The 26906-nt window shown below is 48.6% G+C and overlaps 1 protein-coding gene across 6 annotated transcripts in view; it reads right to left on the minus strand.

Annotated features, from left to right (window-relative positions):
• Nucleotides 1-5195: 5195 nt before the first annotated feature.
• SLC37A3 (solute carrier family 37 member 3) overlaps nucleotides 5196-26906 on the minus strand; it is a gene marked incomplete at both ends in the record, with an annotated part of 38569 nt that continues 16858 nt past the window's right edge. For 2 of the 6 annotated variants that reach the window (XM_080701923.1, XM_080701921.1), the window contains 9 exons: nucleotides 5196-5288; nucleotides 7918-7983; nucleotides 11337-11488; nucleotides 12848-12895; nucleotides 13419-13520; nucleotides 15822-15963; nucleotides 19634-19821; nucleotides 21056-21140; nucleotides 22650-22746. In XM_080701923.1, the coding sequence (XP_080558049.1) occupies nucleotides 5196-5288; nucleotides 7918-7983; nucleotides 11337-11488; nucleotides 12848-12895; nucleotides 13419-13520; nucleotides 15822-15963; nucleotides 19634-19821; nucleotides 21056-21140; nucleotides 22650-22746 (973 nt within the window). The remainder of the gene's footprint in view (nucleotides 5289-7917; nucleotides 7984-11336; nucleotides 11489-12847; nucleotides 12896-13418; nucleotides 13521-15821; nucleotides 15964-19633; nucleotides 19822-21055; nucleotides 21141-22649; nucleotides 22747-26906) is intronic. The other 4 variants (XM_080701924.1, XM_080701922.1, XM_080701925.1 and 1 more) reach the window with 4 other exon arrangements.

Genomic DNA, 26906 nt, shown 5'->3' on the forward strand with positions numbered 1-26906 from the left:
TCTTGGGGCTCAGAAGAAACCCACATTTCACTCCCAGGCCTATTTTATATTTTATTTGTAAAGAGAGTCTCACTAAGTTGTTGAGAGCCTCACTCAGTAGCTGAGGCTGGCTTCGAACCTGCGCGATCCTCCTGCCTCAGCCTTCCAAGCATGGGGACTACAAGTGTGCGCCACTGTGCCCAGCTCAACAAGGCAAACTTTTGCTGGACATGGTGGTGCACGCCTGTAATCATAATACTTGGGAGACTGAGACAGGAAGATCACAGGTTCAAAGCCAGCTTTAGCAACTTAGTGAGGCCTTCCACAACTTAGTGAGGCCCCGTTTTGAAATAAAATAAAAATACAATAAAGCTAGGGGCATAGCTCAGAGGTAGAATGCCCTGGAATCCCTAGTGCCAAAAAGAAAAAAAAAAAGAAAGAAACACTGACCAGACCAAGGCCAGGTGGCCAGGTCATGGTGGCATGCTGAGCTGGTTAGGCGAGGCTTCTTAAGACTGGATTGGGCAAGCTTCCAAAGAAAATGAAAGCTCAGAGGCTGAGAGTCAACAAAGAATATTACAGAGAAGGGTGAGCCGGGACACATGGCCGTCGCCATCTTACAAAGCCTGTGGGATTCGAGGTAGAAGCGCCCTGGGTCCAATCCCCAGTACACACACAAAAAAGAGAAGCTCACTGCAGGGAAATACCTGGCTCTCACCCTTGACCAAGGTTTCTAACTTTGTGTTCTAAGGAAGAACTTCATATTTTGTTCCATGGACACCTGTAAGAAAATCTCCACTGTGTTTTGATCTGTGCTGTGCTTTGTGGTACTAGGGATTGAGCCCAGAGGCATTCTATCTCAAGCTACATCCTCAGCCTGATTTCTTACGTATACATGTATGTATGTATTTAGTGGTACTAGGGACTGAACCAAGGGGCATTCTACCTCCGAGTTACACCCCCAGTCCTATTTTTTTTTTTTTTATTCTTTATTTTAAAACAGGGTCTCAGCCGGGCGTGGTGGCGCACGCTTGTAATCCCCGCGCTTGGGAGGCGGAGACAGGAGGATCGCGCAGGTTCGAAGCCAGCCGCGCGCGCTGGCTTAGGAGATCTTGTTTCCAAATGTAAAAAATGTAAAAATAGGTCTGGGAGTGTAGCCTGGAGGTAGAAGGGCTTCCAGGAACCCCAGTACCACCAAAAATAATAAAAATAAATAAATAATAAAACAGGGTCTCAGCTGAGCGTGTTGGTGCACACTTGTAATCCCAGCACTTGGGAGGATCGCACAGGTTCAAAGCCAGCTTCAGCTACTAAGTGAGGCTCTCAGCAACTTAGTGAGACCCTGTTTCCAAATAAAATATAAAATAGATCTGGGAGTATAGCCTGGAGGTAGAAAAGCCCCTGGGTTCCACCTTCAGTACCACCAAAACAAACAAACAAACAAACAAACAAACAAACAAAAAAACAGGGTCTAAGTTGTGGAGGGTCTCACTAAGTAGCTGAGGCTGGCCGCAAACCCGAATCCTCCTTTCTCAGCCTACCAAATATTGGGACTACACGGCTTATCTCTTATTTAGAAATGGTCACACAAGCCGGGCGTGGTGGCGAATGCTTGTACTCCCTGCGCTTGGGAGGCTGAGACAGGAGGATCGCACAGGTTTAAAGCTAGCCATGCTGGCTTAAGAGACCCTGTTTCCAAATAAAATATAAAATAGGTCTTGGAGTGTAGCCTGGAGGTAGAAGGCCCCTGGGTTCCATCCCCAGTTCCACGAAAAAAAAAAAAAGGTCACACTGGGTGGATGAATCTCACTGCTTGCTGAGGCTGTCCTCGAACCTGTGATCTTTTTTTTCCTCTCCCAAGTACTGGGATTACAGGCATGCACCACCACTCAGCTCTGTGTGTTTCGATCTAGAGAGAGAGAGAGCGATTTCAGATTCTCAAAGGATGTATGACCCAGAAAACATGAAACTCTTTAAGTAGGCCACTCACACAGTGGCCTGAGTGGGGATGGAAGAGGGCTGGGTTAGGTAAGTTGAGGACACTTCCTTCTCTTAGGTCTTATTCTTTCTTTTTTTTCCCCCCTGGTTCTGAAGATGGAACCAGAGACTGTTTCCAAATAAAGAAATAAAATCAGTTTAGAGGCAGAATGCCTCTAGGTTCAATCCTCAGTACAAAAAAAAAAAAAAAAAAAAAAAGGAAGGAAGGAAGAAGGCAGGCAGGCAGGCGGAGTGGGGAACGTCCAAATTCAGTGACCTTCAGATGCTGGATTTCTGTAAGGCAATGGGATGAAAGGTCAGAGGTTAAGGGCAGGGTGTCCGAGCCAGGACTTGCAGGGTCAAAGGGGGTGCTACTGATGATCGTGGCAGATGACAGCGTGAGGCTGGACCGTCCTGGGCAGACACTCATGCTTACCTAGTTGAGAAAGTCAGTAGGGTAGCCAGGAAGGCAGCAGATAGCATCTGGTAAAGAGTCTGGTTGTAAAAAGAAAGGACATTCACAGGAAGAACCAGATATGAAAGGCTTTATAGGTTATTTACTGGGAGACAGGAAGGGTTTCTGGAGGCCCTGAAGTAAGGGGCCAAGAGCTTCCTGCCTCCTGCATCCTGCCCAGCATCAGGATGTAGCAGCAGGCCTCCAGTGCTCTCCAAGCCCCAGGGAGCCACCCGCAAGGACCCCCAGGGCTGCGGAGAGCTCAGCCAGTGGTAAAGCGCCTGCCTGGCATGAGCTGGCCCTGGGTCCCAGCCTCAGCACCACCAAAAAAAAAAAAAGCAGCACTCTGGTCCTTCAACTAGCTGCAAGGAAAGATGTATTTTCATTTTTTAAATTATTTAAGGAGAAGCCAGGCGTGGTGGCACACACTTGTAATCCCAGTACTTGGGGGTCTGAGACAGGAAGATTGCATAGGTTCAAAGCCAGCCTCAGCTACTTAGTCTTAGCAACTTAGTGAGACCCTGTTTCCAAATAAAATATAAAATAGGTCTGGGAGTATAGCCCGGAGGCAGAAAAGCCCCTGGGTTCTACCCTCAGTACCACACATACAAAAAAAAAAAATTTATTTAATGAGAGCGGGGTGTGGTGGCGCACACTTGTAATCCTCGCGTTCAGGAGGCTACCACCGGAGGATGGCAGCTCACGGACAGCCACAGCTACTTAGTGAGGCCCTCCGCAACTCAGTGAGACCCTGTTTCAAAATAAAGAATAAAAAATAGGACTAGATATAGTTCGGTGGTAGAATGCCCCTGGGTTCCATCCCCAGCACCAAAAAAGAAATCTATTTAAAGAATTATTTTTATTTCTACTACATGAGTAACTTGAAAGGGAATTTTTTTCACACCCTTAAGTAAACTGGATCTTCTGTAAAAAGCCTCCTACTGTGCTTTACGCTTCTTTTCAAATGATTAGTTTTTAGTTGACAGGGGATACGTTCTTTTTCAATGAGTTTTCACTATGGCCTTTCCTTAGAGGGCAACAAGTTAATAGGGAAGAGAAGTTAATTCTTGGGCATTTCTTAAATTCCTGCATAGACAGGCAGAATTAGAACGAGGAAATATATCCAGTAGACAAAATATCATTTCACCCAGTGCCGAGCACTGACTTCTCATTTCATCTCAGGGCCGCAGAGGGGTCAAGAGCACCCCAAGGTTACACGGGGTAAGAAAACCCTGGCCGGTGTCAGGACACAAAGGCTCAGCCTGTGGACAGTGAGGGGCCAGGGAACTCACTGAGAAGGTTCTCTACGCGGCTCTTCCATCACGACCAGGCGGCTGTGCAGATGGACCTGACCTCCCCGCAAGGAGGTTTTCACGGCCTCTGGGAAGCGCGCCCCCAGCTCCGCAAGCGCGGGCCTGGCCACCCGTGGGCACTCCCCTCAGGACCCTGAGGGCCAAGCCCGCTCTGAGGCGCAGAGGTGTGGGCTGAAGCCCAGGTCCAGCGAGAATTCAGCTCCTGCGAGGCTGAGTTCCAGCCCCAGCACCGCGAAAAATAAAAATAAAGCAAGAAAGCACAGCCCATGGCAGAGCCTGAAATAAATAAGCTGGTGGGCTTTATTACAAAAGTCAGTTTATTTCCCCTTCCTGTGTTGTGTTTTTCCCTTTATGTCAGTAAAGCGAACCATAAAGTGATCGAATATCTTCATGATTAAATAATATTAACAAGTTCATTACGCACATTTGAGTATAAAGCAAGAGGCTAAAAAAATATTTCCTAACCTGATGTAAATTAGGTATCTCTCAAAATTGCACATTTTCCTCCCCAATTTGCTTACATAATTTAAAATATATATAATGACTTTAAAACATTGATTAATATGGAATTCACAGCCTTGAAGATATAGATTCTACGTTCTTCCAAAGAAGACATCCCTCAGGCCCTCATAACCCATTAATTGGAGTCACAGCCCCACACTTCTGGGACAAAAGGGCCTTCCCTTTTCTTTAATTCTTGTCTTCTGCTGAGGTAACTCCAAGAACCTGGTTGTAACAGAGATCAGTCCTCCAGAACTGGGGCCGAGCAGAAGTCCCCGAAGTTCCCAGACAGCAGATATGGGGTTGAGAGCTACACTTGGAATGTTCAAGGTAACTGATGGCCCATGGCCCTTGCAGACTAAGTATCTCCAGGCATCGGGGCTAAGAGGCACGAAGACGGGGAGAGCGAGTTAACACCCATCTGGAGAGGCCTCTGCTCCCAGGGCGAGCGACTGGGACGAGAGCCCGAGCCAGCCAGCCCCGGCAGCACGTCGTGCGATCCTCCCGTCTCGCGGCAAAGGCCGTCCTGTCCGAGGCAGGCTGGAGGCCTGATCCGGCGGGAGCGCTTTATCAAGCCTCTGTGTGCGAACCAACTGCCAAAGCAGAACGAGGGGATTCTGTTCCTCTTCAGTACAGATCAGCGTGAGCCTGTTCACCTGACTTGAGACCGGAGAGCAAACGTCTAAGGCCGACACGACATGATGGGTAAAGAACAAACCTGAGCAGCCCAGTCAAGGGCGCTGGTAGAGTGGTTCGCCATTCGGGACGTTCATGGAACAGCACAAGTCATCGACAGTGATTCCTGTGGCGCAGGAGAAGCCCGCGGCCTTCGCCCCGGCGCGGTCCGAGGCTGGCAGTGGGAGGAGGCCCGGCAGGCGGGGGTGCGCCGGCGCTCTGCCGGCCCAGGATGGGCCGGGCACCCGAGGGTCCTGTGCCTCCCACGGCTGGGTTTTGATCCTTGAGCGCACCAGTCACTCACCCAGTGTGCGGGCTTGTCTCCTCTGCACAAGAAAGAGCATTTCCTTCACGATTAGTGGTGAGATGAACAGGATTGTGCAGCTCGTCTGCCGAGAGAAAAGGGATTCGCTATGGAGCAACGGTGAACTTCTGTCAGCCTGGTGCTGCGGGTGCAACTACGGATTCCAGACAGTTATACTCTTCTTCCCCGTGCAGTGCTGGGGGTTGAGCCCAGGGGCATTCTACCTCTGAGCTACACCTCAGCCCCATTTTTATTCTCTATTTTGGAAACAGGGTCTCACTAATTTGCAGAGGGCCTCTCACTAAGTTGACGAGACTGGCCGTGAACCTGCGATCCTCCTGTCTCAGCCTCCCAGGTACTGGGATTACAAGTGTGTGCCACCTTTTTTTTACTTTTTTTTTTGCGGGTCTGGGGATGAAACCCAGGGGCATTCAACCTCTGAGCTACAACCTCTGCCCTATTTTCTACTCTTTATTTTTGAAACAGGGTCTCACTAAGTTGCAGAAGGCCTCACTAAGTAGCTGAGGCTGTCCGCGAACCGTGATCCTCCGGTCTCAGCCTCTTGAATGCTGGGATTACCAGTGCCAGCCACCACGCCCGGCTGTGTGCCACCTTTTAATTCTCAGTGAATTTAAAAAATGACTGGAGACCGGGTGTGGTGGCACACGCTTGTAATCCCCATGCTTGGGAGGTGGAGACAGGAGGATCGCACAGGTTCGAAGCCAGCCTCGCTGGTTTAAGAGACCCTGTTTCCAAATTAAAATAATATATAAAATGGGTCTGGGAGTGTAACCTGGAGGTAGAAAAGTTCCATCCCCAGTACCACCAAAATAAATAAATAAATAAATAAATAATTAAAAAATGACTGGGCATGGTGGCACATGCTTGTAATCCCAGTACTTGGGAGATGGAGACAGGAGATCACAGGTTCAAGGACAGCCTCAGCAAGTAGTGAGACTCTCATCAACCTACCAAGGCCCTGTTTCAAAATAAAAATAAAACAGAGCTGGGGGTAAAGCTCAGAAGTTGAATGCCCCTGGATTCAATCCCCAGTACCCCCCCCACACACAGACTTTTGAGCCAGGTGTGGTGGCACAAGCCCGTATTCTAATACTTGGGAGGGTGAGAGAGGAGGATGGCAGTTCAACACCAGCTTCAGCAGCTTAATGAGACCCTCAGCAACTTAGCAAGACCTTGTTTCAAAATAAAATAAAAAGGGCTCAGGGTATAGCTTGGAGGTAGAATGCCCCTGAGTTCAATCCCCAGTACTGCCCCCTTCTACCCTCCCCAGCAAAAAAAAAAAGACTTGAAAATCATTTAATATTACCATATACTTAATGACACATTAGTAGATATACACAGTTGCCACAGCAAAACAAAAACGTTGTTACTGCAGCTCCGATGAAAACGGTTTCTTTGTATGTGTATATGTGCGGCTTGAGGGACTGAACCCAGGAGCATCTGAGAGGCTGCTCTCAAGCCTGAGACCCTCCTGTCCTGGCCTCCTAAGCGCTGGGGTACAGGCCTGTACGACTCCCGGTAGCTCTCTTGTAACAGAACCAGGTTGCCCGCCGTCCCTTTCTTGGACTGGGAACTGAACCTCGCAGCTCACCACCACTGAGCCGCACCACCAGCACTTTTTATTTTTATTTTGAAACAGTCTCAGTACTGCACGCTGGCCTCAAACCTGCAATCAAAAACGTAAAGACTAGCCGGGCGTGGTGGCACACGCTTGTAATCCCCGTGCTTGGGGGCGCTGAGACAAGAGGATCGCACAGGTTCGAAGCCAGCCTCAGGTACTTAGTGAGGCTCTCAGCAACTTAGTGAGACCCTGTTTCCAAATAAAATATAAAATAGGTCTGGGAGTATAGCCCGGAGGTAGAAAGCCCCTGGGTTTCACCCCTAGTACCACAAAAAAAGACACACACACAAAAACGTAAAGACTAAAAGATAGGGGTGGGGTGTAGAATGCCCCTGGGCTCCATCCCCAGTACCGGAAAACAAAATAAAAATAATAAAAACACAGGCATAGCTGGGCATGGTGGCGCACACTATAATCCTAGCACTTAGGAGGCTGAGATAGGAGGGCTGAAGGTTCAAGGGCAGTTTCAGCAATTTGGGGAGGCCTTCTGCAACTTAGTGAGACCCTGTTTCAAAATTTAAAAAATAAAACTGGTTGGAGGTGTACCTCAGAGTAGAGTGCCCTGGGGTTCAATCCCCATTCCTGCCCCCGCAAAAAACCAGTCCTGATTCTGCACTGGTTCTTTCCCAGGAAGTCCGACATCCCAGCCACGACAAGGCCTAACGCCTGCTCCCGCCAGCAACCTCCAGCCACTGGCCACCGGTTCCGCAGAAGCCGCACCCAGGACAGTGGGAACAAAGCGAGGCTCCTCTTAACTGTGTCGCTTGGCACACACTGGAATTTCCTGCAGAAACCTCAAATTATACTAACAGAGAGCAGCCCAGAGGAGGACGCTGATTAATGGCTGGCAGATCCTTAAGTCGGTCTCTGGTTTTTCTGGAATTATATATGCAATACTCATTAGACTCAGGTCAAGGGCAAAGTGGGGGCCTCTTTCCTCCTTGAGAAAAGAATGTGTTTTTAGACTAATAAATTGTTACTTCTCACGACAGAGTATGTAAAAGCAATCAGCGATTTTGCTATAAATGCTCTGAACTAAATTACTAAAGAAAAAAGAAAGGCACACACTTACCATGAGAATGAAAAAGTAGAAAACCCACATCCATCCTAGGTTGTCCTGGATCAAAGACACCAGATACTACAAGGGAGAAATAAATGACAGCTAATTACTTGTAAGTTTAAAATGTAGTGGTACCACATGCCTATAACCCCAGGACTTGGAAGGCTGAGATGGGAGGATGAAGGTTCAAGGCCGGCCTCAACAACTTCCTGAGTTTCTTAGTGTGTGCTACACCCCCAGCCCTATTTTATTTTTTATTTTGAAACATAGTCTCACTAGGTTAATGAAAGTCTCACTACTTGCTGAGGCTGGCCTCAATCCTGTGATCTTCCTGTCACAGCCCCCAAGTGCTGGGAAACAGGAATGTGCCATCATGTCCAGCTCATGCACAAGTTTTAAGATGGATATTTGCAATTTAGGGAGAAACTGCAATTTAGTCCCACTTAGCCCCAAGGCTGTATCAAATAGGCATTAAACTCTGGGAATAAAAAGATGGGTGAAACAGAGTCTCTGTTCTTGCTGCAGAGGAGAGACGGACAAACCAGGAAGGTGGCAAGTCCTCCCTGGAGGTGTGTGTCCGCAGCTATGGCAACCGGAGGAAAGCAGGGACTCCTCCTGGAGGAGGCAGGGGAAGGGAGGGGCGACTCGGGCCAGTCCGGCAGCTCCAGGCTGAGAGTTTAAATCCTAAATCAAGGAGTTTGTGACTCTGGCCCTCAGGCAGTGGGAAATCATTTGCAAATCAACAGGGAGGGAAGGAGCAGTTAGCAATCATTCTCTCTGCATGTGACCATGAAGGAGGGGTCTGAACACTGACAGACAGTCTAAATAAAAAATATGGCTGGAACTGGGCGTGGTGGCGACGCTTGTAATCTCAGCATATGGGAGGCTGAGGCCGGAGGATCCTGGTTCGCAGACAGCCTCAGCTACTTAGTGAGGCCTTCTGCAACTTAGTGAGACCCTGTTTTAAAATAAAGAATAAAAGCCGGGCACGGTGGCGCACGCTTGTAATCCCAGCATTCAGGAGGCTGAGACCAGAGGATTGTGGTTCATGGAGAGCCTCGGCTACGTAGTGAGGCCCTCCGCAACTTAGTGAGACCTGTTTCAAAATAAAGAATAAGCCGGGCGTGGTGGCTCATGCTTGTGATCCCCGCACTTGAGAGGCTGAGATAGGAGAATTGCACAGGTTGGAAGCCAGCCTCAGCTACTGAGTGAGGCTCTCAGCAACTTAGTGAGACCCTGTTTCCAAAGAAAATATAAAATAGGTCTGGGAGGTTAGCCCGGAGGTAGAAAGCCTCTGGGTTCCACCCCCAGTACCACCAAAAAAAAAATAAATAAAATAAAGAAAGAATAAAAAAAAAAATTGGCTTGAGGGTACAGTTCAGAGGTAGAATGCCCCTGGGTTCCATTCCCAGTACCACAAATATATATAAAGTTGGGGTGTAGCTCAAAGGCAAAGCACCTCTGGGTTCATTCCCAGTACCAAAAAAAAAAAAAAAAAAAAAAATTGGGCATGGTGGTGCAAACATACTTGTAATCCCAGTACTTGGGAGGCTGAGACAGGAGGACTAAAGGATCACAGTCAGCCTCTGCTACTTAGCGTGACCCTCTGGAGCTTAGTGAGACCCTGTTTCCAAATAAAAAATAAGAGTCGGACATGGTGGTGCACGCTTATAATCCCAGCATTTGGGAGGCTGAGACCAGAGGATCGCAGTTCACAGACAGCCTCAGCTTCTTAGTGAGGCCCTCTGCAACTTAGTGAGACCCTGTTTCCAAATAAAAATACAAAATAGGGCAAGGAGTGTAGCTCGGAGGTCGAATGCCCCTTGGGTTCTAGTCCCAGTACCCACCCCCCACACACACACAAATGGGCTAGGGGTATAGGTCAGAGGTAAAATGCCCTCAGTACTGGGAAGGAAGAAAAAAGCAGACATTAGTGAAAAAGGATAACCTAAAATAGAGTATGTGAGTAAAGCCTAGAGTCCTCTTTCACCCCAACACAAGACATCTGAACTGGCTACCAGTGGCGCTTTTAAAGTTCTCGAGAGCAGGACCGGGTGACTCCCCAAGCTCTGCCAAGTGTTCTCAGTTTTTGTCCTTTAGTATATGTCAAGTGTGGTCAGCACCTCAACTGCAGCAATCGCTCAGTCTACAGTCACTGGGCGACTCCCAGAATGCCTTGTGCGGCCAGGCACCAACCTGGCCATGAGGGCTACAGTGGAACAGAAACCGAACACCGCCCTCGTGAAGCTTAAGTTATTACTATGCAGTGAGTGTGTGCTTTACGGCTGGCCAAGTGTTAAGATGGTTACCTCAACGCTGTTCTCTATTAACCACTAGCAACCGGACACCAGCAACTCCTCCCCACCAAGCGAGCAGAAGAGCAGACTGCGGGGTTAAGATGCCAGCTCAGTGTCAACACCAAGAAGCCTGTCCTTCAGCTCTCCTGAGTGCCACTCCCCGACCACACCTGCACACCCCTTCTCCAGCTGGCCCCCTGACCCCGCTCCTTGGATCACTGGACCAAGTTTCCACCTCTATTCTCTTCCCCATTAAACGTCTCATCTGCATCCACAGGTTCAACCAGAGCATCCATGAAGACCATTCACAAACCCTTACTGCTGTAAAATGACCACCCATGACCCAGAGTGGTAGCACCTGAGGAGACGCCATCCTGAGAGAAAGGCTGGATGTAAGCTAAAAAGCACCATGTGACTGGGCGGGACTGCGCACAGGCCCCTCAGGAGGCTTTCTGCACGGCATCATGTCAGTGTCAGGGGAAGGCCGGGGCCTGGAGGTCCCAAGGTGGCAGGCGGTCAGTGTTCTGAATCCCAGCGATTCAGACACAAGATAATTATGGCCCACCAGGAAACAGACAACACAGCCAGAGCAGATGCAGGGTCTGCGGCCTCCCTGGGCCGGGCAGAGGGACACTGCCTAGGGGGTCTGTGTGCAGGGATGACGAGAAGCGTGTGCCTCACACTCGAGTGTCGAGTCCAGCCTGGAAAGAAGGGGCTGACCAAGCGGGGCGGAAAGATCAATCCTGTGATCTTAGCTTATTCTCTAGCAGGAAGAATCTAGAAGTAAAAGTGGAAAGAAGAAAGTAAAAAAGGGACAGGGCCCTCGCACTGCCACACCAGGCTGATGGACACCCAGGCTCTCAGTGCGGAAGCTTCGCAGAACAAGGCTGCCACCTGCTGCGGCCCAGCCAGCAGGTGGACATTTTTGTACTCTTTTTGGTACGAAGGATTGAAACCAGGGGCATCCTACCTCTCAGCTACATTTATCAGCCCTTTCTGTTATTTTGAAACAGGGTCACACTAAATTGCTGAGGCTGGCCTTGTCTGAGATCCTCCGTTCTCTGCCTCCCCAGTCCTGGGATGACAGGTGTGTGCCACCGCACTCTTCCATCCGACCCGCACCCCTCCTCTCACCTGACCCACAGCAGCCCCGATGCTCCCCGTCCCGTCGACAATCCCCGTGACGGTCGCCAAAGCCTCAGTGCTCCCCTGGATCAGCTCCTGGCGGCCCAGGTCCGCCGAAATGGCTGAGCTAATCATGTTAGAAGGTCCACCGATGAAAAACCCTGAAGTCAAAACAGAACAGGTTCTTATTAAAAGGACTCAAAACAACACCAGTAAGCCACTAGGTGAGACAAATGATCACCCCAGGATTTAAATTAATATGCTGGAAAGAAGCAGATAAAAAAGGGAAATTCTCCCAACTCTTCCAGACAGTATCCCAAACTAGTTAGCACCCACTTCCTAAAATCTTTATGAATTATGTGCCGTTCTAGTATATTTACACAGCCTAAAGATACCAAAACACACGGGAACATGGAGCCCTGCAACCCCTATGAGGTCTGCATTAGTAACTAAATGACTCGCTCATCCAGTTCCATCGAGGCAGAGCCGTTTAGCTGGCGTCTGACTCCCCAAGTCTAACCAGGCATCCTGCGAAAACGAGCAGGGAGCGGAAGCAGCTCCTTCAACAGCACGAGCGACTGGACTGGCCTCCGACGTGGCACTTTGCAAAGCCACTTTCTGAAGACACGCCCGAAGCTGGGGCAACAGTCAAAAATCTTAGAAAATCACCAGGCATGCTGGTGTGCACCTGTCATTCCCGTATCCGGGAGGCTGAGGCAGAAGGATCCCAGGTTCAAGGCCAGCCTCAACCATGCAAGCGAGACTCTCGGCAGCCTAGCAAGATCGAAAAGAAAACAGAAAGGGCTGGGGGATAACTCAAAGGCAAATGTTCCTGAGTTCAATCTCGAGTACCAAAAAAAAATTTTTTAGAAACTCTCAATAAGCCAGGTGTGATGATGCAGGCTTGTAACCCCAGTATTCGGAAGGCTGAGACAGGAGGATCGCAGGTTTGTGGCCAGCCTCAGCAACTTGTGAGGCCCTCCACAACTTAGTGAGACCCTGTTTCAAATAAAAGGAGTAAGATAGGGCTGGGGGTGTCGCACAGAGGTAGAAGGCCCCCTGGGTTCTAGCTCCAGTACTTCATAAAAAAAAAGGAAAAGATGCCGGGCGTGGTGGCTCACGCTTGTAATCCCCACGCTTGGGAGGCGGAGACAGGAGGATCGCGCAGGTTCAAAGCCAGCCTCACTGGCTTAAGAGACCCTGTTTCCAAATAAACATATAAAAAATAGGTCTGGGAGTGTAGCCCGGAGGTAGAAGGGCTTCCAGGAACCCCAGTACCACCAAAAAAAAAAAAAAAAGGAGAAGGAAAAAAAAAGAAAAGAAAAAAATCTCTCAACAGCGACTGCTTCTCAAAAGAGGCAGAGACAGCCACCTAAGAGAACAGAATCTAGAAAAGGAGCCTCCTCCCTCTGTCTTCGGAGCTCTCTGTAACTAGCTTGCAGAGATGGAGCTGAGGGAAGGCAGTTTCCCTTGCCTCTGACTTGCCAGAGGAGTGGCACAGTCACCAGAGCCCGCCGTACCTGTGACGGCCATCAGAAGTGCATTGATGGACTTGTTGTTTGGAGAACCTGTGAGGAGACAGACAGACCAGTGATGAGTGCAGTGACACGCGCCCCGCCAGCAGCACAGTCTCCGTGAGGTGAGGCCCAGAGACGACAAAGGCACGCCACTTTCACTGTCCCAGCTTTTATTGGTAACGTCTGCCTCTGGCTGCTACTCGAGTTAAAGGGGCTATTAAAAGAGAAAATCTACCCGGTATCTTAAGGGACATACACCAAGCCTACTAGTTAGTGTCTTTTGAAACTTTGCCCCCTTTTATTGTTTTATTGGCTCCAATGCTAGCCCTCTGGGGCCACCCCTCAAACAAAGCACACGCACTCCCGGGAGAGGTTAAACAAACCCACAAAGCAGAAGAGACGCCAGTTTCCTCCCAACACAAATAAAATCCTGAGATGCCGGCATCCCCAGGCATTCAGGACGAGGATCACGCCTGGGGGCTGGCCGCTGGCTCTCCCAGGGACTGATCACTGACCCTAGGCAAATACTTGCCCCAAGAGGTCACAAAACAATGTAACTGCAGAGAATACTCACGACTGTACCCGACGAGGGAGCCGACTGCCAGGACCAGGCTGAGGGCCAGCACTGGCGCTCTCCTCTGCAACAGGTCGGAGACGAAGCCTTGCAGAGTTCCGCCTTCAAGCACAGGGAACACATCCCAGTCAGGGCCACTTCTCACTCAGCTCAGCTGCCGAGACGTGCTCCCCAGGCCTCTGCTGTGCTTGCTATCGGGTCTAGTCCCCCCAAAAGATAGCCAGCTCCCCCCAAGTCTCCTCCATCATTCCCCTTTGGCAAGAACTAACTGAAATTGCCATGAAAGCCAAGGAGGACTGGACACCACAAACCAAACATCAAAATAAGAAAAAAATCATAGAAAAGCATCCATGACTCCTTCCGTACTATTTCCCCTTCAAACACAAGCTGTGGATACTTCTACTGAATTTTTTCTATTTTTTTACTTAAAAGATGATTAATTAAGGATGTTAGTGGCCAATAAATATTCACTGAAATTAAAATGCAGCAACCATAGTTTGGTAATAATAAATTGGTCAGGATGTCTAAAAAGAGGCGATGTCAGTCCTCTGGGTAACACTGACAGTTTGAGTTCTAGAGAGGCTGGGACATCTGGGCCAGCCCATCAGACAGCAGGCACCTGGACAATTTTAATTCCAATGGACTCAGTTCGGTCAGTTCTGAAGGTGGTAGCCTCATTTTGGGCACTGAATGTAAGGTTAAGGGCACCAAGTTCACATAGTAACAGTTGATTGTCTAAGGATGTGCTGTGTGCTGCGGATGCTTGTGCGCTCAGTCTTACCACAACTCTAAACGGAAACATTATAGAGTATATTAAGGTTTGCAGTAGCCAGGTAAGTCCTACACACTCAAATGCATTCTGCTCCTCCTGCTTATTTTTTTTTTTCGTGGTACTGGGGTTTCTGGAACCCCTTCTACCTCCGGGCTACACTCCCAGACCTATTTTATTTTTATTTGGAAACAGGGTCTCCTAAGCCAGCACACCCGGCTGGCTTCGAACCTGCACGATCCTCCTGTCTCCGCCTCCCGAGCGCGGGGATTACAAGCGTGCGCCACCACGCCCGGCTTCCTCCTGCTTATTAAAAGTACCTAACCAACCAGACATGGTGGCACACGCTTGTAATCCCAGTATTTTGGAGGCTGAGACAGGAGGATTATAGGGTTGAGAACAACCTCAGCAAACAGTGAGACTCTCATCAACCTAGCAAGACCATTTTGAAATAAAAATAAAATAGGGCTAAGGGTGTAGCTTGGAGGTAGAAAGCCTTGGGTCTAATTCCCAGTACCACACAAACACAAAACAGTTTCTTACTTCCTTGTTCATATTTTTGACTAAAGAACAAGGTCAGTGTTAAAATCTGTTGAAGGCCGGGAGTGGCAGCGCACACTTGTAATCCCAGTACTTGGGAGGCTGAGTCAAAAGGATCAGCTGGGCATGGTGGAGCACGCTTGTAATCCCAGCATTTGGGAGGCTGAGACGGGAGGATCCCGATTCACAGCCAGCCTCAGCTACTTAGTAAGACCTGTTTCAAAATAAAGAATAAAAAAATAGGGGCTGAGCGTGTAGCTGGAAGGTAGAATGCCCCTGGGCTCCATCCCTAGTACCACCAAAAAAAAAAAAAAAGAAGTATCACAGGTTCCTGACCAGCCTCAGCAACTCAGCAAGACCCTGTTTCAATGTAAAATAAAATTGGGCTGGCAGTATAGCTCAAAGGTAGAACAGCCTGCGTTCAATCTGAAGGACGGAGTGAGGCAGGAAGGAAGGGAAGGCGGGCTGCCGCGGCCAGACACAGCGCTCGCGCCTATAATCCCAGGACTTGGGAGGCCGAGACAGCGGGGTCACAGGTTTTCAAGGCCAGCCTCAGCAACTCGGAGAGATCGTCAGTCACTTCACAAGATGCTGTTTCAAAATAAAAAATAAAATAGGGCTGGGGTAGAATGCTCCCGAGTTCAATCTCCACACTAAGATCTGTGTATACAAAGAAGCAACTGCAAACACTCGTTTACACTAATCCCTGCTGAAACCTACACACCGCGAGCCTGGGAGCGGCTGGAACGCAGTCGTGTCCACCTCCAGCCCTCACACCACTGGCCTTCCAGCCAGGACATCGCTGACAGCCTACAAAGACTGCTCTAAAAAGCTCTCGAGCTTCTCCAGACAAAGGAACTGACCCAGCAACAAGGCACTCAGAAAGGAGCCGATAAATCACAGCCCTGCCTCGGGCTAGGTCTTCCTTCTGCGGATTCTTTCTGTTTTGAAGGGGTTGGTTGTTTACTGACAGGACACTTTAGGGAAAATGGCTGTGGAATGAGTAATAAGACTTTAAACAAAGCCAGATTTCCCAATCCGGGGAGCAGTTCCCAGCGACTGGTCTTTGTCAGGGAGCAGCGGCCGGGACGTACCTACGATTCCTCCAACGTCATACCAGATGGACAGCTGGTCAGCCTCAGCCTCCTTCCAGCCGAAGTTGTTACTCAGGTAAAAAGGCAACCAGAAGAAGAAGGAGTAATTCACTAGCTTCAGGCAGGCATAGGCCAGCGAATACTGCAAGAAACACAGGGAGCCGTCAGCCAGGAGCAAAGGGCACAGCACAGCCACACACCTGACGCCAAGAGGGAAAACAAGATACAGGCGTCTGGGAAAAACCATGCCTGACTTTAAAAATTAAACAACTGGACGAGTTCCCATTTGCCTAACTTTACCCAGTCCTCTTCTCTACCTCCAACTAGCTTCCAGAAAGCTTTTGGAAAATAAACTACAACATGTGGTGGTTTTTTTTTTTTCTTTTTGCAGGTCTGGGGATGGAGCCCAGGGGCATTCTACCTCCAAGCTACACGCCCAGCTCTATTCTGTATTCTTTATTTTGAAAAAGAGTCTCACTAAGTTGCGGAAGGCCTAAGTAGCTGAGGCTGGTCGCGAACCTGGATCCTCCTCTGTCTCAGCCTCCCGAATGCTGGGATTACAAGCCTGCGCCACCACGCCCGGCACTGTGGCTCTTTCTTAACTGTCCACAGTTTCCCTTCTTATCCATTTTCTGGTAGAAGCAAACCACTGTTTGGACCTAGAAGACCGGGCACATGCTCATATTTCTTTATTCGGACAAAGTATTCTTGCCACTAACTGACATTAACCACAAGCAAATAAAAACAGCAAACACCACAGCTTGAACTGCGAGCAGCCAGGCTTTCTGGTTCTTCTTTCTGCAAATGTTAACATTGGGAACCAGGAAGAACAATGTGCCCCGACCACAGGTTCGAGGTATAAGAAAACATCCACATTAGAACCACTTTCACACTGGAGCTTTCCAAAAACCCTGCATCCCACAGCCAGTGGCAAAGCACATCCCCGTGAGACCGCAGGGAAGGAACGCGGCATCCCTTTGAAGGAAAACAGGATGTTGGTAGGGCCAAGCCTCCCATATTCAATACATTAGTACCAGGAAATCCTGACATTTAGCATCAAAGGACGAGGGGGCGGAGCAGAGGGGCTGACTTCAAAGGGTGTCTGGCCAGCACACTCCTGCCCCTGGAGCGGCCATTACTCCCTAGGTACCGCTTGTCGAAAATCTTCCCTGACACGGCAGCGGCCACCCCTGGAAAGCTGTGCCCCTCTCGCCACAGGATCTGTCCAGAGCGCCCGATAGAAAAGGCACCAAGTTCCCTGACATCCCTGCCCAAGGCAGAGACGATAGCTTGCGAGTACAGCGGAAGGGAGAGGGCCCCGTGTTCACTCACAGCAAGTGAGCTGTCTTAGCCAATTAACTACTAGCAGCAGAAGATTCTAATAAATATTTGAAAGACAGTGTCTCCGCATAAGAATAGACCTGAAGGAACTTATATTTCTCCTATACTATACATCTTTGGGTTCAAGAATTATGAGAAATCACACTTACATTTTAATTCATACTTAACTATAGGCCGAAGGAAATGAGCGTTTTTGTTTTGGTTTTAGTATTGGGCATTGAGCCCAGGGACATTCCACCTCTGGGCTGCACCACTAGACATTTATTTATTTGTTTGTTTGTTTGTTTGTTTATTTATTTATACTTATTTATTTTGTGGTACTGGGGGTGGAACCCAAGGGGCTTTTCTACCTCCAAGCTATACTCCAGGCTTATTTTATACTTTATTTGGAAACAGGGTCTCACTAAGTCGCTGAGAGCCTCACTTAGTAGCTGAGGCTGGCTTTGAACCTGTGCGATCCTCCTGTCTCAGCCTCCCAAGTACTGTGATTACAAGTGTGTGCCATCAAGCCCGGCTTTATATTTATTTTGAAACAGTCTTGCTAAGTTGCTAAGGCTGATCTCAAACCTGTGATCCTCCTATCTCAGCCTCCCAAACACTGGGATTCTAGGTGTGTGTCATGGTGCCTGGCTAGAAAAAAATTAATATGAAATAAAATGGCCGGTAGACTCTGGATCTACCTGGAGGATTACACTCATGAAGTACCATCGAAAATTAAACAATACCTGGGTGTGGGTGCCCACACCCATAGGGTTAGTATTTGGGAGACTGAGACAGGAGGATACCAGGTTCAAGGCCAGCCCCAGTAATTTAGTGAGAACCTGTTCTAAAATTAAAAAAAAAAAAAGAAGAGCTGGAAGTATAGGTCAAAGGTAGACCCCTCCTAGATTCAATCCCCAGTACCAAAAGAAAAAAAAACTATGCATAACAATTAAATAAAAAACAAGTGCTTATTCTTGACACAATGACCAATGTTCTAGACACCAGGGAAAAAACAATAGAATTCTGACCCCACAGGAAGGACACTGGGACCCAAGGATGGCTGAGCGACTTACCCCAGTGTCACAGAAAGTGAGTGGGTAAGCTGGCAACATAACCTAGGCCTCTTAGCGTCCACTCCAGTGCTAGAGTGCCCGAAACACCAGACAGAAAACTGCAGAAGGGAGTCAGCTGAGATGTCAGAAAGCTTTCCTGCCTGCAAAGGCTGAGGCAGCACTGGAATGCGTTCCTGAGAAAAACTGAGGAGCGTTCTGTTCTGGACCCTCCCAAAAAAATGGCAAATAATTTTTTTTTTTTTCCTGGAGTGATGAGATATAGGCAAATCAGACAGACAATGCCATTCGAAACCCTTCTTGGTCTTAGCCGGGCGTGGTGGCGCATGCTTGTAATCCCAGCGCTTGGGAGGCTGAGACAGGAGGACTGCATAGGTTGGATGCCAGCCTCAGCTACTGAGTGAGGCTCTCAGCAACTTAGTGAGACCCTCTTTCCAAATATAAAATAGGTCTGGGAGTATAGCCCGGGGATAAAAGCCCCTGGGTTCCACCCCCAGTACAAAAAAAAAAAAAAAAAAAAAAAAACCCTTCTTGGTCTAATCAGAATTCTCTTAACACTTCTACAGGACAAGTATATTAAGTACATTTTAAAAATCAGGGCCAGGTGTGGTGGTACAAGCTTGTAATCCCAGCGCTTGGGAGGCTGAGACAGGAGGACTGCATAGGTTGGATGCCAGCCTCAGCTACTGAGTGAGGCTCTCAGCAACTTAGTGAGACCCTCTTTCCAAATATAAAATAGGTCTGGGAGTATAGCCCGGGGATAAAAGCCCCTGGGTTCCACCCCCAGTACAAAAAAAAAAAAAAAAAAAAAACCCTTCTTGGTCTAATCAGAATTCTCTTAACACTTCTACAGGACAAGTATATTAAGTACATTTTAAAAATCAGGGCCAGGTGTGGTGGTACAAGCTTGTAATCCCTGCGCTTGGGAGGCGGAGACAGGAGGATGGCACAGGTTCAAAGCCAGCTGCACTGGCTTAAGAGACCCTGTTTCCAAATAAAAAGTATAAAATAGGTCTGGGAGTGTGGCCCAGAGGTAGAAGGGCTTCCAGGAACCCCAGTACCACAAAAAAAAAAAAAAAAAAAAAAAAAAATCAATTTTGCCTCCTTAGTCATACGCTAAATCAGGGTGAGCAAAGCAGGGCTCATGGCCACGTCTGACCAGCCCCATACTGTCTGTGGCTTCTTTGTTCTACAGGGCTGCAAACATTACATGGTTCCCTCAAAGCTGAAGATGTTTCCTCTCTGTCTCTTTACGGAAAGGGCCTGCTGATCCTGTGCTCAGATGAGGTAAGCTGCAGGACACCACACAACGCTGGTTTGAAGTCAAGAACCAACAAGAAGCCAAATACTCAAAGCAGCTTCACCCAGGCGGAGCGGAGGCCGTGCCACGGCCGGCCGTGGCGGGCGCGCCGTGCTCACCGGTATGACTCCAGGGAGACAGCAGGCCCGGGGGAAGCTCAGCGCCTTCACGTGGGCGCGCTGCGTAACGGCACGGTCCTCCTGGATGGAGTAGCTGGGCTCATACTCGTCTTCATTTTCAGCACCGTCAATCAATGGCCTGTGTGAATCTTCTTCAAAGTTCTCTTCTGCCTCGATACCTGGGAGACCTGAAACAAAAGCAACAACATCCGCTATCCAACACCTGCTGCGCGCCTGCCGTGCCGAGGCTTTGACGGACCACTGCTTACGGAGCTGATGGGATCTTGTTTTTTACTGGAGGTTGTAGTCAGGAACATTCTACTTCTGAGCTGTACCCCTAGCCCTACTTTGTCTTTTATTTTTAAATGGTCTAAGTTGCTGAGGTTGACCTGCAGCCTCTAGGCCTCCAGTCTCAGCCTCAGCCTCTAGCGTAATAGGATTTAAGGTGTGAACCACCATGCCCAGCAGCCGATGTTGCTGTTATTGCCATTTTGTAGAAGATGTAGCTAAGGCCAGGTGCGGCGGTGCAAAACTGTAAGCCCAGCTACTTCCGGGGGCTGAGGCAGGAGAATCGCAAGTTTAAGGTTAGCCCAGGCAACTGAGACTATCAAAATAAAAGAAAAAGGACCAGGGATGCAGCGCAGTGGCAGAGTGCTCCCCCAGCATTTGCAAGGCCTGGGTTCAATCCCAAAGAAGGAAAGAAGGAAGGAGGGAGGGAGGGAGGGAGGATGGGAGCAAGGAGGAGAGAAGTGAGAGGAAAGGCATACATGCTAACTCCTAGCCAGGGTCTCAATTTTAAAAATCATTTGTGCCGGGCGTGGTGGCGCACGCTTGTGATCCCAGCATTCGGGAGGCTGAGACCTGGAGGATCGCGGTTCGCGGACAGCCTCAGCTACTTAGGCCCTCTGCAACTCAGTGAGATCCAGTTTCAAAATAAAGAATAAAAATAGGGCAGGGGGTGTAGCTCGGAGGTCAAATGCCTCTGGGTTCCATCCCCAGACCCTCAAAAAAAAAAAAAAAAAAAAGAATCATTTGTGAGCTGGGTGTGTAGTTCACTGGTGGTAGAGCAGTTTCCTGGCATGAGCAAGGCTCTAGGTTTGACCCCTAACACTGCAAAAAGAACAAGAATCATCTGTAAACACTAAGTTTTCCCTGTATCTAAGAAGGGACACGTCACTTCTCTCAAACACACGCAGTTGAGCCCGGGCTGCCGCAACGCCGATGGAACACAAATGGCTACCTTATTCCTTTGATTTGTTGAAAGGCACGTTCTGTTCTGGACCCTCCCAAAAAATGGCAAATATTTTTTTTTCCCCAGAGTGATGAGATATAGGCAAATCAGAGGGATTCTGCTTCCTGGCCTCAGATCTCCCTGCCCCTGCCAGGAGGAAATTCTGAATAGAAGAGACAGCCCTTCCTCACCAATTTCTTCTGGTGATACCAGGAGTCCAAAGAAGATGACGATCCCACCAGCAAACTGCACAGATGCGGTCACCAGAAAGGCGCACTGGAGGAGGAGGAGAGGCGTGGTCAGGCAGCCACCGAAGGCGGTGAGGAGGAGGGGCCAGGGCTGCTCGGCTGTCCTCCCAAGCACGCTAGGAGGTCCCGGGCTGCTTGCGGCACCAGGGATGTCAGCTCAGGACCAGCTCCCAAGTCTCTGCATCCCAAGTGTCTGCCTCCAACACATGACATCTGCTTACAGGGACCAAACAGCACCCATAACAGCACTGACGGTAACACACAGCTAAACGGATGGGAGAAACTGGGGAACTGAAGGGGTCGGCTAACAGACTGAAGGCACAGCTGGGCAAGGTCTGAGGAGAGCGAGGGCAGAGCAGTCGCCGAGGCACAGGGGCACGAGGGGAAGCTCCCCACACGCCCCGGGCTCAGCTGGGCTCCTGCGGGCAGACGACAGGGACAAAGGGACCGGGAACATCCCGAGATCAGAGCAACTGCCAGCTGGGAGGCTGACTTTTATGATATGGACAGTCTGAATTTTAAACAAGTAACAAATTGAAAGCAGTCAAACCTGGGCGCAGCACAGAGGGCAAAGTGAGAGTCCCACCGGAACCGATCAGCACAACCCAGGAGTGAAGCTAGAGTGAGTCTAGAATAGAGGTGGCTGCGACAGACGAGCGGCTTCTGAAGAAGCCAAAATTCCCGGGTGAGCCACTTAGGAATGGACCCGCTGGCCAGGCACGGTAGCGCACGCCTTATAATCCCAGTTACTTGGGAGGCGAAGCCAAGAGGATCACAACTTCAAGGCCAATCTGGGCAACCTAGCGAGACCCTGTCTCAAAAAAATAAAAAGGAGCCGGGCGTGGTGGCACACATCTGCAAATCTGACACTCGGGAGGAGGACAGCCTTGGCAACCTAGCAGAAACCCCTGCAACTTAGTAAGACCCTGTTTAAAAATAAAACATCAAGCCGGGCGTGGTGGCGCACGCTTGTAATCTCTGCGCTTGGGAGGCGGAGACAGGAGGATCGGGCAGGTTCGAAGCCAGCCTCGCTGGCTTAGGAGACCCTGTTTCCAAATAAAAAGATAAAATAGGTCTGGGAGTGTAGCCCGGAGGTAGAAGGGTTTCCAGGAACCCCAGTACCACCAAAAATAAATAAATAAATAAATAAAACATCAAAAAGGCTTGGGGTGCCAGGTGTAGTGGCGCACGCTTGTAATCCCTGCGCTTGAGAGGCTGAGACAGGAGGACTGCACAGGTTCAAAGCCAGCCTCAGCTACTTAGTGAGGCTCTCAGCAACTTAGTGAAACCCTGTTTCCATACAAAATATAACATAGGTCTGGGAGTATAGCCCAGAGGTAGGAAGCCTCTGTGTTCTACCCCCAGTACCACCAAAAAAAAAAAAAAGGGCTTGGGGTTTAGTGGAGAGGTAGACCACCCCTGGGTTCAATCCCCACCCCTTTCCCTCTCCCTCCCCCCCTCTCTCACACACACACACATACACACACACACACACACACACACACACACACACACACACGGAAAAAAAAATACCCACCTCATAACCATACTGCAGAACAGCCGAAGCTAGGCACGCTCCCAAAATATTGCCCACAGAAGCACAGGCACTCCACAGACCAAAGACAACTCCTCGGCTGAGAACACAGAAGACAAATGACAACAGCATTGTCAAGGACTCTACGTGCAGTTCAAAAAGCCACCCAAAGAGTGAAGGTTCTCCTTTCAAAGAATAAGAGTCGTATTTTTAAATACTTAAATATGTGGAGCCGGGCGTGGTGGCGCACACTTGTAATCCCAGCATTCAGGAGGCTGAGACTGGAGGATCACAGTTAGCGGACAGCCTCAGCTACTCAGTGAGGCCCTCTGCAACTCAGTGAGACCCTGTTTCAGAATAAAGAATAAAAAATAGGGCAGGTGGTGTAGCTTGGAAGTAGAATGCCCCTGGGTTCCATCCCCAGACCGGAAAAAAAAAAAAAAATTTAAATATGCCAAAATGATAAACCATGAAGTCTCTTCTAAGATTTTTATATTAAAGTTCAATTCCAGGCCCATCAGGAGGATTGCTACTCAGCTACGTAAAGAAATGAACCATCAATACATACACCGCGAATCATCTGCGCTGAGGAAGACCAAGAACGTGTGCACCAAACGGTGCTATTTATATAAAGCTTTGGGAATTCCAACTGGAGTGATGGAGAGCAGAGAGGTGGCTGCCTGGGAAGGCGGCAGGAGCGTGCGGTGGGCGAGGGGACGGAGGGTGCCAGGGACAGGGCTTAGTCGTCTGGTGGCTCTACGGGAGCACGCGGGCCACAGCTCAACAAGCTGTACACTTATGCACGTGCAGCTTGGAATGAACCTCAATAAAGCGCGAACAGACGGAGGAAGAGCCTGGTGGGAGGGACACTGGAGACCAGACGGTCCCGGGCAGGAATGACCAGCTCTGAATACAGCCGGTAGCGGCAGGGCTGGTGAAAGCGGCGTCAATGGGTTAACGTTTGAATTTGTACTTTATTTGTATTTTCATTTGATACATATACTAAGACACTACATGTGGTCTGCATTTTTAGCTCCTTAATGAGGCAGAGGGACTCTGTAAAATGAACAGGGAGGCTGGGCGTGGTGGCGCACGCTTGTAATCCCAGCATTCGGGAGGCTGAGACGGGAGGATCACAGTTCAGGGACAGCTTCAGCTACTTAGTGAGGCCCTCCACAACTTAGTGAGATCCTGTTTCAAAATAAAAAAAATAAAAAATAGGGCAGGGGGTGTAACTCAGAGGTCGAATGCCCCTGGGTTCCATTACCAGACCCACAAAAAAAAAAAAAGAAAAGAAAAGGAAACAACAGGGAGACGACACGACACGGAGCGTGCGTGCAGTCGGAGCTCTGCCTCTTGCAGCTGTTACCCGTGAGAGCTCGCTCCGCACGCCTCGGGGGCCGCGGGCAGTGCCATGCGCTCCTGGCCAGGAGCTCTTCTATGGAAACATTATCACCTAGTCTAAATTTATTTTCAAAAAGCACAATCCCTAACAGCCAAGAACCGTGGCAGGACTCAACCACAGTGACGGCCACTTAGAGGCTCCCTTGGTGGTGATCACTAAATTCCTCTGGGCCCAACATTTTCATCTAGAAAAGAAAGGACTTGACCTTGACCATTCTGTCAGTTCATCTCCAGTAAAAGTACTAAAGTCCGTTACGAGGATCCTGGAGGGAAAGTCAGAAGGTCAAGATTCAAACAACACCAACTACCAAAATAATTTTGAAAGAGTCTGGTTTACAATAACTGTGATTTTGCCGGGCGTGGTGGCGTATGCTTGTAATCCCAGCATTTGGACAGCCTCAGATACTTAATGAGGCCCTCTGCAACTCAGTGAAACTCAGTTTCAAAATAAAGAATAAAAAATAGGGCGGGGGTATAGCTCAGAGGTCAAATGCCCATGGGTTCCATCCCCAGACCCACAACAAAACAAAACAAAACAAAACAAAAACAATAACTGTGATTTGCCGGTCGTGGTGGCACACACTTATAATCCCAGCATTCGGGAGGCTGAGACCGGAGGATGGAGGTTCTTGGACAGCCTCAAGCTACTTAGTAAAGCTCTCTGCAACTTTGTGAAACCCTGTTTCAAATAAAGAATAAAAACATAGGAGCTGGGTGTGGTGGCGCACGCTTGTAATCCCAGCATTCATGAGGCTGAGACCAGAGGATAGTGGTTCGCAGATAGCCTCAGCTTAGTGAGGCTCTCTGCAACTTAGTGAGACCCTGTTTCAAAATAAAGAATAAAAAACAGGGCAGGGGGTGTAGCTCAGAGGTCAAATGCCCCTGGGTTCCATCCCCAGACCTGCTTGAGCCAGCAAGGTCTGGATCAGTCCACTGAGTAGCCAAGCCACTACTGGGACCATCAAGAGTGGGATCGGTACTTGCAACACAGCATGCACAGAGAAATATCACAGAAAATATAAATCAGACGCTTCTCTTAATCAGCAACAACTAGGAGGAAAAGGGCAACAGGAAGAGGTTGAGCTATAGAAAGGGCCCTATAGTGAAGCAACTAATGTGACCAATCAGAGGGTATGTAATACTGGAGCCTCTTTAAAACGCAGGAGGTACATAAACAAATGTATCAAAGTAAATCACCAAAGAAGCATGGGATGGGGGGAGGGGGAGGGAATGGGATGGGGGCTGGAGGAGGGCTAAATGGATGATGTGTGCTTGTATATTCTCTCAAGTCTTGTACTCCAATGTGATTGATATATGACTACAATGCACCAATTTAAAAAAAAATAAATTAATAAAAAAATAATTAAAATAAATAAACAAATAAATAAAATAAATGACAAGTTAAAAAAAAAAGAAAATAGGGCAGAGGATGTTGCTCAGAGGTCAAATACCCTGGTTTCTATCCCCAGACTCACCAAAATAAATAAATAAATAAACATAAATAAATAAATAAATAAATAATAATAACTGTGATTTTAAGCCATCACAGTTCCAATGGACTTTCTGGGTCACTGTTTCAGCTCACAGGAAGTCAGAGTCTAAAGCAATACGTTACTCATTTCACTCCCTAGTACTACCTGCTAAAAACAAAACTGTCAGCTGGGTGGACATGCCTGTAATCTCAGTACTTGGGAGACTGAGACAGGAGGCTTACAAGTTCCAGGACAACTTCAGCAATTTAGTGAGCCTCCTAGCAACTTAATGAGACTTTGTTTCAAAAGAAAAGAAAAAAAGGCTATGGCTATAGCTTCAAGTTAGAACGCTCCTGGGCTTGATCCCCAGTATAAAAAACAAAAAAACAATTATCTTTTGAGTGATAGGATTTCAGTTGTTTTAACCTTTATTTTTCTTCACTTACATTTTCTGAATTATTTAAAAATTTAAAAATTAGCCAGATGCAATAGTATATGCCTATAACCCCACTACTTGGGAAGCTGAGACAGGAAGGTCAAGGAAGGTTCAAGACCAGCTGCAGCTACTTAGCAAGACTCCCAGAAAACTTAGCGAGACCCTCTTTCAAAATAAAAAAATAAGGCCAGGTGTGGTGGCGCATGCTTGTAACCCCAGTTCTTGGGAGGCGGAGACAGGAGGGCTGCAGGTTCACAGCCAGCCTCGGCAAGTTAGGAAAGTCCTCAGCAACACATCGGGCTGAGGCTGTAGCTTGGAGGTAGACTGTCTCTAGCTTCAATCCCCAGCGCCAAATAGATAAATAAATAATAAATAGGCATGGAGGCGTAGCTTGGGGATACAACATCCCTGGGTTTAGTCTCCAAAACCAAGAAAAAAGGGGAGAAGATGCTAGGGATGTGGTTTGGATGCAGAAGACCTCTGGGTTCAATTCCCAGGACCAAATTAATAAATAAAATTTAAAAATATATTTTTGTGTTGTATGTGGTTCTGGGGATTGAACCCAGGCATTCTACCTCCGAGCTACCCCCAGGCCAATTTAATTTTTAACTGGACTGGGAATGGAACCCAGAGGCATTTTATCTCCGAGCTATACCCCTAGCCATATATATTTATGCCTGGCCTCCCAAGTACTGGGATCACAATTGTGTGCACCACCACACCCGGCTAAAAAGTTTAATTTTAAAAGTCAGAGTGGCCAGGCATTGTGGCGCACGCTTGTAATCCCCAAGCATGGGAGGCTGAGACAGGAGGATCGCACAGGTTCAAAGCCAGCCTCAGCTACTTATTGAGGCTCTCAGCAACTTAGTGAGACCCTGTTTCCAAATAAAATATAAAATTGGTTTGGGAGTATAGCCCGGAGGTAGAAAGCCTCTGAGTTCCACCCCC

This window comes from Muscardinus avellanarius, assembly GCF_963383645.1.
Source record: "Muscardinus avellanarius genome assembly, chromosome: 9".
Classification (NCBI taxonomy): domain Eukaryota; kingdom Metazoa; phylum Chordata; class Mammalia; order Rodentia; family Gliridae; genus Muscardinus; species Muscardinus avellanarius.